The sequence below is a fragment of the Tenrec ecaudatus genome, chromosome 1 (assembly GCF_050624435.1).
Source record: "Tenrec ecaudatus isolate mTenEca1 chromosome 1, mTenEca1.hap1, whole genome shotgun sequence".
Lineage (NCBI taxonomy): Eukaryota > Metazoa > Chordata > Mammalia > Afrosoricida > Tenrecidae > Tenrec > Tenrec ecaudatus.
In genome coordinates, this window is record NC_134530.1 from 196,806,531 (window position 1) to 196,818,789 (window position 12,259).

Here is a 12,259-nt window from a genome sequence, read left to right on the forward strand (position 1 = left end):
CTGGCCCATTTCCAGAGGTGAAATAGCACATGTACAAAGACACTTCTTACAGCACTGTTTACAACAGCAGACGCTGGAGACAGCCCACATGTCAGCACATAGGGAGATGGGCAGACATGCTGGTTGAGGAGTACAGTAGGTTTCTGTACAGCCCTCGAAAGAATGAGGTCGATTTAAGTGGGCTGATATGGAAAGATCTCCTTGATATACTACGGGGGGTGGGGGAGCAGGGGAGACAGCAAAGGGTGGGGAGTAGGACATACACATCGTTTGTGCAGCTATGTGTAGAAATTTTATTCTGCATTGAGGTTTTTGATATGTAGGGCAGAGTAGAACATCCCCCACAGGGTTTCTGAGACTGTAAATCTTTACCGAAGCGGGTTTCCTCATCTTTCCCCCAAGGAGCAGCTGGTGGTTCAAACCACCAACCATTCAGTTAGCAGTCCATTGTTTACCCATTGTGCTACAAGGCTCCTACCAGCTGGTTAAAACAATGTAGTGTGATGCATATTTTGATAAGACTTGTTAATATAAAGGTAAAATGTAACTGAAAATGCATCTCTTAATCAGATGGGTGGATTGTCTTTTTTTGTAATACCAAATAGTTCGTGAATACATGGATGAATATTTCTTAATGCTGAGATGAGTTAAGACTCAGCATCAATATAGTTCTGTTTGTTTGCTTATTTTCTGTTTTCAGGAGAGCCCAGTGTCAAGGAACCCTGTTCATATAAATTAACAGATAAGAATGGAAGAAGTTTTGCTCTTGCAATGTCACTCAATTCTTTGAGCATTTTCTGAGTCACATGTCAAAAGTCATAGAGTGCTCGATAATTTAATGATTTTCAGCTGACAGCCTCAGCAGCAATGTTGAGATGAATTTTGGAAGAATCGAAGGCCTTCTGATTTCCCAGGGAATGTGTTGGCCATTCATGAGAGGAGTTCCTTTTCCACTCTTGTTAGCAAGGTCAATGTCATTTAGATTTGCTCCTGTGCTTGAGGCCCCAAAGGGGACCCACAGGCTATGATGTGGGAGATTTGTCTTTTTGTTTTCAGAAGCAGGTGAGGGAAGACTGTTAAGGAGAAGTGTGGAAGAAAAAAAACCACCTACACTTTTGTACAAGTGAATTCTTAGACTGATGAATCTTTGGAAAGGGTAGTTACAGGCGTTAAGGGTCTAGAAATGGATCCCCATACATCTTAGCCTTAGCCAAGGTATACAGATGCATATTATTAATGAAGGGGTAATGAAGGAAGGGTCATCGTTCATCATTGAGCGTCTGTTCATGGTGATGGTTACACAGCATTGAGTAACATAGCTGGTGGCATTAAACTACACGTGAAAAACACGGAAGCTTTGAATTGGCAAGTGTTGTGTTGATATATATTTCTACCACACTGAAACAAAAGGAGATTTTATTAAGGGAATGGAAAAAACAGACTGTGTAACCACCCAAAAAATAAATAAAGATGAGCCTTGCCCAGTGCTCCGTGGGTATCGGGGAAAGTACCCCAGAGCTATGTTTGCCTGGGTTTGCAAATCCCGACAGTAGTCGACAGGTTCAGCTGCCATGGGTAAGCCAGGCGACGGCATGGCACCGTTGTGTTGCTGCAGCTCCTTTTCTGCACAGACTCATTTGATCAAGCCTGAATCTAGGAAATGATACTGCCTTGACTGGAATGAGTCTCGGCCTAGCTGGGTGCCCCCCCACACCCCGACTCTGGAAATTTAAGTCGTGCAGATTTTTAGTGAGGGGTTTCTGTCATTTGACCTCTGGATTTTTCAAATTGTGATCACAGTTGAGTAATATTGACTCTAAACCTGTTTTGCTTTTCTAGTTTTGTATCCAGAGGTTTATCAATTTTGTGGTGAAGCTAGGTAAGTGCTCCCTGCTGTGCCTGCTGCGGGGCGATGAAGGAGCGGGGTCCGTCGCTCTTTCTTCAGAGGGTCCCAGGGACTCTGCTCTCTCTGCTCTGGCCAGAGCTCTCTTTCTCACTTACACGTTCAGGAGCAGCCCTGAGATCTCTGTTTCTTCCCTTCTCTCCTCCACCTTCTGCACTCCCTCTGGTTAGTTAAGTGGTTTGCAACCTTCCTGATGCTGAGACCCTTTAATACAGTTCCTCATGTGGTGGTGACCCCCCAGCCATATAATTATTTTCATGGCTACTTCATAACTATAATTTTGCTACTGTGATGAATCGGCCGACCCCTGTGAAAGGGTTGCTTGACCCGCCCCCAAAGGGGTAGAGCCGCTGTGTTAGTTGCCTCTGCTCATTAAAATTCTAGCCTCCCCCCCCCCCCCCCCCCCCCCCCCGCTGTGCCTGGTTTCAGCCTAATTAAGCGCCTTACTAAATTGTGATTGACAGGTCTCCCAAGTGTATGAGTCATTTTAAAACAGTTTATTAAACACAAGTAAGTAAGCTCACACAGATAGGGGTTTGGGTAATATGACAAAGTAAAAATGGGAGGGAAATAGAGGATTTGAGCTAGAAAGGCTTCTCCAGAGCCTTAAATCACATCCCATTGCAGGCGACATTGCCACCATCCACTCCCCTTCTGCACGAGACTGACCCTTCCGGAAGATCCAGGAAGAGTTTGAAGCGTATTTGTGAGCGCCCTCACACCGCCTTTCAGAGCCTTCAGCTCTCCTGGCAATTCATCATGGCCCCAACCACCTACTCTGTTCTGCTAGTCCTATTTCACTTCCAAAGACAGTCCTTCCCATTTGCATGGCCCTTTCACAGGGCTTGCCATGTGTGTGCCACCAGTGCTATCACTTACTTAAAGTTCATCCCTCTCCTAAGCCATGTCTTTCACCAAACTATAGGTGTGGTGCAGTAGCTATAATCCTAGTGTGCATTGAAATAGATACTGATATTTATGCATCTACGTGACTTTATACACACACTTCCTCACTTAGCGACTCTCTTGTTACCTACTATTTTGCATTTATGACAACAGTAAGAATATCTATTTTGCACATTCTCAATGTCAACCTATTTTGTACATCAATGGTGTACATCTGGCAGTAGTGAAGGCCAAGGTGCAACGTGAGAGCAACGTTGACTGTGATGGTTAAGGTTATGTGTCAACTGGACGGGGCCAGGATACTCATCGGTGTGACAGGTGTGTAATGAAGTGGTCACCCTCCGTCTGGTGATCTGATCCGATCCTCCTCCATGTTCACATTACGACCTGGTCCGAAGCCTGCCCGTGAGGATGACTGTACTCAGATATGAGCTACACTCACTGCCATCGATCCATCCATCTTAGCGGCCTGGCGGGACAGGGTAGAACTGCCCCTGTGGCTTTCCTGAGACTGGAACTGTTTAAGGCTCTCCCACTCTTTTTTCCGTGACGCAGCTGGTTGTTTCGAACTGACGAACTTGCGGTTAGCAGCCCAAGGCATAACCACTATATCGCCAGGGCTCATCATATGCAGATATGAAATGAAGCATGTAACAGGCACAGTTTTGGATACTTCTGAGCCATACCCAAACGCCTTGTAGGACTCGATTGCTGGGTTTGCAGGGGGGCACTGTAACCTGCCCTGGGTGCAAAAGCAGGTTCTTGAACTCTATCCTGGATTAGGGGGCTTTAGTACCAAACCTGTTGTCAGGGGGTGCTGTTTAATTACTTTTTCTGAAAGGGCGCAGTAGGCCAGATAAGTTAGAGAACCGATGATCTACTGGAAACCCACAGGGGCCGCTGTGAGTCAGCATTGACTCCGTGACAGTGAGCTGTCCCGGGGTTGGGGCTGCCTGGCTTAGTCAGGGAGGCCTGAATAACTTGCACTTTGACCAGGCATGCAACTGCCTGTTTCATCTATTCATATGAAGCCTAAACGGACCAATTATGCACAGAGGATATTAATTTTAATGGCGCTAGTATTTTCTTCCCAATGCTCTGTTGTCACTGTAAGTTAGCACCATAAGAAAAGTATGTTTTATGCCCTGAAGCCAAAAGTAATGGACTGGGAAAGCAAATCACGATCAATTTTAAAGACGGGAGCAGAGATTGTGAAGGCTAAGTTTCACTGCTGCCCCCAGTTTAGGGGCACACACTGCTCCCAATGATTACCCTCACTGCAGTCACTAGCAGCAGCTTCAGGGTTCCCCGAGCCCACTTCATATCTAACCAGCCATCTTCAGATTTAGGGTTCCCATTATGCCCAGAGGTGCAATCTTTACTGAAACAGCTCACAGAACTCACAAAAAGCACCATCAACAAACAAAAGCAAAACCAAGCTTACTGCCACGGAGTCTTTTCTGACTCATAGGGACACCATTGGGCAGGGTAGGATTCCCCTGTGGGTTTCTGAAACCGTAACTCTCTATGGAAATAGAAAGCCCCGTCTCTCTCCTGTGGTATGGCTGGTGGTTTTGAACTGTTAGCCCAATGCATAATCACTATGCCACCAGCATGCCATAAAAAAGCACTATACTTATCATTTATTTTAGCAAAAAGATCTAAGTCAGAACCTAAGGCAGAGAGTCGGAGGATTTCCAAACATGAACTTCCAAGCTGCCAGGCATGCATCCCTCTCCCAGTCCATAACGTACACGGAATACAGTCAGTCAGGGAAGTCCCTGTAGCCGCATGTCCATGGTCACACTCACTCCAGCCTCCCCTCCCCATGCTTTCCAGATCAGGCTGAAGGCCCTGGGCTAAAACATTGCCAACCTCCCATCACTTGATGGGTGTTTCTGGAGCAGGGCCCTCACTCCTGCATTCTGAGCCACTTGTGAGCCTAACGTATTGAGGAGACCCACACTGTGAGGCACTTCATCAGTGTCAGGTGTATTCCCGGAACATACCAGGAATAACAGAGTCCAATTGCTTGGTAATTCCAAGGGTTTCCAAGTCCTGAGGCCCTTAGGTAAGGAGCTCTGGTACACAGTGGTTAAGCACTTGACTGCGAACTAGAACACCTGGAGGCCCAAACCCGCCAGCCTTCTTCAAGAGGAAGATGTGGCTGCCCTGTGTTGTCCTACAGAGCACATGAGTCAGAAGCCACTCAATGGCTTGGGTTTGCTTTGGATTTCAGCCTTTCATGAGCCAAGGCCAAACCAAACTCCTGTTACACTGCTTTGAGGGGACTCTTTCAGGAACCAGGCACAAAGGCCAGCCAAATCCTTTATGACATACATTTTCTTTTGACTGCATTCTAGTTGTTTCCTTAGATGTACTTAGTATGTACTTAAATGGGGTTTTCCCCCATTAGCTGTGTTTTTCACTATTTAGTTTTGTTAACTAGACACTTTTCATTTCTGGTGTTTTGGTTCTTTTTCGAAACTACCTGTTCTTGATTCGCATGCCCTCCGTGCAGTCGCTGGCTTTTATTCCTCATCCACCATATTTCATCAGGTTTTGCCACTTCTTCATTTGGTGGTGCTCAGACTGCTGCTCTCTTCGGGCGCGTGGCCATGCTTGGCTCTGCACCAGTCTTCAGTGGCTGCTGGCCTCTGGGGAGTCCACGAAGCCCTCAGTGATAGTGTGCCCTCTCAGGCCGCTTACATACAGTTCCGACCCAGTTTTCAGGTTGATTCCCTAATCTGATTCCTGTACCAAATGCATAGCATCCCCATGTTGCCACGGGCTTGAGCGTGCTTTCAGCAGATCTTATTCAACCCACAGCCCTGGCAGAAGTGAAGTGTCATTGCATTTCCATCCTGAAACCAGTGGGCTCAGGCCTGATGTTCTGGCTTTGCGTAGATGGCTAGCTGCAGATTTCCCCGAGAAGCTGAATTATTCCAGCTCCCACCTCGCCTGGAGCTGAGGCTTCACGGTGCGTCCCTGCACCAGTTTCATAACAGCAGCACCAAGTCATAAGGCCACCTCAAGTAGTCATTTCCCAGGGGCTTTGCAAGTTTGCCTCATTCAGCCAGCAGCAGTTTGTGCCTGACTTCAGACATCGCCACATTTCTTTTCCACACCTAGGGTTTGGAGTGTCGCAGAACAAAGCCATCATGACCCTCGTCTCCGGGATTCCGATGGGCCCACCACGGCTTCCTCTGCAGAAAGCCTCCCGGGAGTTTACGGATAATGCTGAAGCAAAGCTGAAGAGCCTGGACGTCCTTCCTTTGACCAGTCTGAAGGGCGGAAACGTGGAAGCCTATAGCTAGTCCCTGTCTATCACAGCATGGTGTGGATGTTGAGACACAACCCACTTTGAATAGCATATGCGTTTCTCAGGGATTTTTTTTTTTTAAGATCAACTACATTCTCTCCCACCACACTGAACCTCACGTCATTCTATCAACAAGTACTAATCAAATACTTACTAGGAATCCACCATGAGTTTTGTGAAAGGGACAAAAACCATAAAAGCACTTAGGGGTCCTAACCCTTTCACCAGTTCACATGCTTTCTATGGAGAAATGTCTGCTTAGCTGGACGAAACGGATTTCAGAGGAAAATTCTAATGGATTCTTGTTACCTGCCGTTTGGAGTTTCTGCTATCATGATTTCTGCTGCTTTGTCCTTTTATAAAATGTTCTGACTTTAAAACATCGTACTGTATTTTCATTTGTTAAGCCATGCCCTCAGAATCCAGTGGGACTCTTGCATTGAGGCAGGCACATTAACTCTAGTGCCAAAGAATGTGACTGAACTGCCCAGCTCCGTGTACACCAGAACATCTGTCTGCTCGCTCTGTGTCCTGATTGCCTGCCTTCAGATGAACTGCGATGTCACAGGTTTCCCACAAAACACTGGGTCTGGTGAGAACACGTTTCAGGCTCAGTGTGACTAAAGGGCCCTTTACGCTGGTGGTGTTCTTACAAAAGGGAACGCCTACTCCAAAGACAGACTCAGGTATACCTTTTGTATACAGATAACTGCTCACAGTTCAAGGTTTCAAAGACCAAAATTCTTGTCAGGGCCCTTGCCCTGGGCATTCCAAGCTTCCACCCCTGCACACCCCAGGCTAGATCACAGATCCTTCTTTCCCTCGTGAGCCAGGGGCAGCTGCTAGTCCCTGTCATACTCTGAGCAGTTCCTTCTCAGTGATCCCTAAAACACACCTTCACTCTTCCGCTGCAATATATCACTGGTTGATCGTCACCTTTTTTTTTCAATCATTTTATTAGGGGCACATACAACTGTTATCACAATCCATACATACATCAATTGTGTAAAGCACATTTGTACATTCATTGCCCTCATCATTCTCAAAACATTTGCTCTCCACCTAAGCCCCTGGCATCAGGTCCTCGTTTTTTCCCCTCCCTCCCAGCCTCCCACCTCCCTCATGAACCCTTGATAACTTATAAAGTATTATTTTGTCATATCTTGCCCTGTCCGATGTCTCCCTTCACCCATTTCTCTGTTGTCCGTTTCTCAGGGAGGAGGTCACATGTAGATCCTTATAATCAGCTCCCCCTTTCTAACTCACCCTCCCAGTATCACCACTCACACCACTGGTCCTGAAGGTATCATCCGCCCTGGATTCCCTGTGTTTCTAGTTCCTATCTGTACCAGTGTACATCCTCTGGTCTAGCCAGATTTGTAAGGTAGAATTGGGATCATGATAGTGGAGGAGGAATGAAGCATTTAGGAACTTTGAGGAAAGTTGTATGTTTCATCATTGCTCTGTTGTACCCTGAATGGCTCTTCTCCTCCCGAGACCCTTATGCAAGGGATGTCCAGTGGCCTACAGATGGGCTTTGGGTCTCCACTCCGCACTCCCCCACTCATTTATGAAGATATGATTTTTTGTTCTGATGATGCCTAATACCTGATCCCATCGACACATCATGATTGCACCAGCTGGTGTGCTTCTTCCATGGGGGCTTTGTTGCTTCTCAGCTAGATGGCCGCTTTTTTACCGTCAAGCCTTTAAGACCCCAGACAGACGCTATATCTTTTGATAGCCAGACCCCATCAGTTTTCTTCACCGCTAATCTCCTTTCTAACTAGCTCTGGTAAGTAACAAAGTGTCCTCACTGCAAATAGTGGTTTTTACCTGACTGTCCTGGTGGCTCAAAATCACCTAGCCTGCCTCCAGAGAATAAGGCTGACTACCCAAGAAGATGTACAGCCTTGGAAAGTGACCCCAGAAAGGGTCACCATCAATCAAATGGCTTGATGGCAGTCAGCATCATGGATTGCTGTTTAGGCTGCTAACCACAAAGTCAGCTCAAACCTAGGAGAAAGGTGAGGCCGTCTGCTCCCTTGAAGATTGACAAACTTTGAAACCCAGAATGGCAGTTCTCTGTGCTACAGGGTCACTATGCATCAGAAATCGGCTTGATGGCAGTGAGTTTGAACTGTGATTTGATCTATGGTAAGGTGAACAGTATACTGCTGACTGAAAGGTGGTCGGTTTGCAGCCTTGGAAACCGTGTGGAAGCAGGTCAACTCAAGAGCTGCCAGAAGGTTAATAGCTTGCCTCTCAGCAGCTCCCCAAGAGAAGATGCTGCCGGCCTCCATGAAGATTTCGCAGCCTTGGAAACTAAGGCAGTTCTTCCTGATCCCCCAGGGTCACTGGGGGCCAAGTCCACTCCACAGCACACAACATCCAGTCTGTTGGCTTCCTCAGCTTTGCGGTTTTGCTCCTTGGAGTAATTGCCCATCTCATTGGGTTAAGAAAAGTATTTGAAATTCCCATCTGTCATCCTTTCACTTTCCTCTTTAAAATGAACACTTTTTTGAACTGGTTAGTGAACATCAGTTATGGCTGCTAACCCTCGTAACTTGGTCAGCTAGTTGATTTTGTCCAGGGGTGACGTGTGCTGCCGCTGTGGGTTTTCAGCCTCTGGAGTAAGGTGTCTGAACTCCGAACTGAACCACGGTGGTTTACGTGAATGTATTTGCACATCTGATCTTAGCCAAAAGGCCGAGAAGCGATGTGAATGTATATTCAGTTTCATTAAAATGATTATTTTGTCATAGCTGTTCATCTTCTAGAAGAGTGCTTAGATAAGTTTTTGCTCGTCTGTGGTTCTGATGTGACATATACCCCGGCTTAATCACATTAAAGCCAAATTAATCTTTTGCAGTGGAAATGAGCTCCATTTTCTATTTTTCTTGGAAAGTCAATACTTAGAGGACTTACAAGATGGCTAATGAGATCCTGGGAACACAAAGACTGTGTGTGTGTGTGTGTGTGTGTGTGTGTGTGTGTTTAAATAACCAGCATTTACGTAGTCTAGCTCTTATGTTTTTCTGTAACATCAAACACTTCAGAATTGAATTATCATAATAGACTATCAACATCGTCAGTACAATTTTGGAATATTATGAACTTACTATTTTCTTAAATTTCTAAATTGGTTTTAATGTGAAAACCATGCTAATATAATGATATGTGAAATATTTGCTTCAAGAAAATGCTAAAAACTGGTTTGAAACTACTACTTTTTAACTACCGTATATACTCGTGTATAAGCCAAGATTTTTAAATGCAGTTTTTTTAAAATTAGGTGACTCGGCTGATATTCGGGTCAGCTTATACTCGAGTATATGCAGTACTTGTCTCAGAACAATATTCTGATACCAGTCTATTGAGGATATTCAGAGCGGGTGAAAAACAAAACAAACTCACTGCCATGGAGTAATGCTGACTCAGCAAATCTACAGGACAGGGCAGAACTGCCCCTTGAGTTACCAAGACTGTCCCTCTTCCCCCAGAGTAGATGGTGGTTTCCAGCTGCTGAGCTGAGGATCGCAGCGCACCCTGTGACTACTGAGGCACCAGCATGCTTCCTTAGAAAGGTCTATGCCGTATCTTGAGGGAGATGCCTCTTTGTGGTTGCCCAAAGGGCACAGAAAAGGCCCTGCTCCCAAGAGACCAGCCATGGGAAGGGCAGAACAAGCCCTTGGTGCTGGAGCTGGGTTGAAGAGCGAGGCCTAGGTTTTTCACAGGGGGTTATGAAACGGAACCTACAAGCCCAGAACAAACATATGTTAGGTTTCTGGAGTGGGTTATACCTGTGCTATAGTTTATTGTGCCAGCCTGGCCGATAAACACAAGTAGGATTAACTGAAGGGCAGAGGGATAAATGGCTCGGTGAGCCTCGCCTTTCTTGTTCTGTGCCTCAGTTTAAAGGGGTTCACTACCTGTGGGATGCCTAGCCTGTGGACTGTGTCACTAAGTTGAGGTCCCTTTAAGCCCATACGATTGGAATATTCATCTCTGGAGCTGGGGACCGACAGTTGATGACAGTTGGGGACCTGCCTTGCTGTTTTCTGCCTGGGTATATATATAGTCCACCTCTCTACAGAAGGGGACTGGCACCTGGCAGCTCTTAAAACTTGAAGGACTGCTAGTGTCTCACTTAACTGTTAATTTATTGTATTATCTATCTGTATATTATTTAATGGTTTATTTCTTGAATTATATATCTTCATAAATATATATATATATATATATATATATATATATATATATATATAATTACTAGCAATCTGGTTTGTCTCTCTAGAGAACCCTGTTCAATATCACCTGGTTCTTTGCTTCCAACACTAAAAGAACTCACGCCCAAGCAGTTTTGTAATTCAAGCGAGTTTTTATGAAGGAAAAGTTACAGGTTTTACCATCTCAAAGGGTACATGCTATTTCTGGAAAGCGTGCCACACCACGTCGAAGCTTTGCTGGGGTTCACAACAGCACGAGACCACATGGAAAGGCACACCTACACGTGGGGCACAGGGCACCCCCGAGTCCCAAGAAGCCAAAAGCCCGAGCGCATGTGGGCCCAGAGGGAGTGTTCTGGCACGCGCACGCTCGAGGCCCGCCTTACAGCATGCCCCTGAGCGAGGGCAGAGCAAATGAGTGCGTGCAGGGCTGTGCTTCCAGCCTTTATCCCATGGGACTTAAGGCATTGGCTGACCGCATTGGCTGAGTTTAGGCCCACCTGGGTGGTGGGAGGGGCCCACATGGCTTCAGGTTTAAGTTGCATCTGTGCTAGGAGGCTTAGTTTGCTCATGCCCAGTTCTGGGTCTTCCCAGAGGTGTCGAATAGAGTGCTTGATTTCTCTCCAACTCCATCATGTGGTCCTTTGCAGGCATGGTGGGAACAACCCACTCCTTTGCCCCTAAGCCAGTTGCCCAACATATCAGGCCCATGTAACTATTCCTCTTTTTCACATATTTACTTAAGCCCCTGCCCCACTTCCTTCAGCGAAATTAAGGGAACTTAAGCCCAAAATTATTCAAACAGCCAAGCTAAGCCCCAGGTAAAGGTGAGCTATCTTGTGGGTTCATGGAATTGCGAAATGGCTACCTGGGTGGAGGTAAAGAGGAATCTGGCTTTGTTTTCTGTTTCACTGCTGATGGCTTCCAAGTTCACCCCTCCCTCTTCCCGTTATGCCCCACATCTGGACAGGCTGATAAGAAAGCCTAAGTGCTCCTACATTTGGTGCGAGGGGAAGATTCAAACCACACAACCTGCTTTCCTTGTGTAGACCCTCTCCCTGCCCTGATCCCTTGGCCACGATAACCTAGCCAGTGCCCTTTCCTCACTGGCTCTTCAAGCCAGTTTTGACCTGTTTGGCAGACCTCACTTGCATTCCCAACATACTCAATTAAATAAAAGCAGACCTTTTCCTGTATGGATCTGGTAAAAAAAAAAAAAAAAAACATGGTGGGGGGAAATACTGATAGGATTCACCTGTGAGTCACAGAACAGGAGTCCCTGGAGACCATCCTGCTGGGTATAAAACAAGCCCTCTGAGAAGCTGAAGATGGGATCTCAACACCAACAAGAGCCATCAGAACTCTGTGCAGTGAACCTCCAGAAGACGGCTATACCATCAGAGCATGGACAGAGGGGTGGAAGCAAGTAAAAATAATTGCTTTTGTAGAGGAGGCTGGCTTTGTGGAGTGGGGTGCTGCTCGGTACTTCATTGGGGAAGCTGGGCTTGCTGTCTCTGCAGAAGTGGAGCAGATTGCCTTCGGGTTGAGCTTTCCAGTGGGATGGCATACCCCTTTGGGGAATCTACTAGAGACCTGAAAGACCTTTGTGCCATAAGTCTACCCCGAGCATTTCTCACTGGCATTCCAACTTGTTAGCTTCCTGCATAAACCCTTTAATAATGAATTTTTTCAGAGTTCTATGTAGCCATTGCAGTCGATATTAGAACCTGGAGATCAAGTAGGGAATACTAGTGAAAACAATACACAAATCGCTAACAATGAAATGGTTTCCACAAATTATATATAGAACTTGTATCTAGCAGGAATTATTTCCTATATTTATACATCAGCTATAGCTAATGTTGAATGTTAAGTTCTATGCCAAAGACTAAGAAGACT

At 46.1% G+C, this 12,259-nt stretch overlaps 1 protein-coding gene across 1 annotated transcript in view; it reads left to right on the forward strand.

Moving 5' to 3' along the window:
• Nucleotides 1-10,203, forward strand: part of NPL (N-acetylneuraminate pyruvate lyase) — a 50,151-nt gene extending 39,948 nt beyond the window's left edge. Inside the window, exons 11-12 of the mRNA XM_075528165.1 lie at nucleotides 1,840-1,875; nucleotides 5,938-10,203. Coding sequence (XP_075384280.1) covers nucleotides 1,840-1,875; nucleotides 5,938-6,126 — 225 coding nt within the window. The 3' untranslated portion in view covers nucleotides 6,127-10,203. The remainder of the gene's footprint in view (nucleotides 1-1,839; nucleotides 1,876-5,937) is intronic.
• Nucleotides 10,204-12,259: the final 2,056 nt, after the last annotated feature.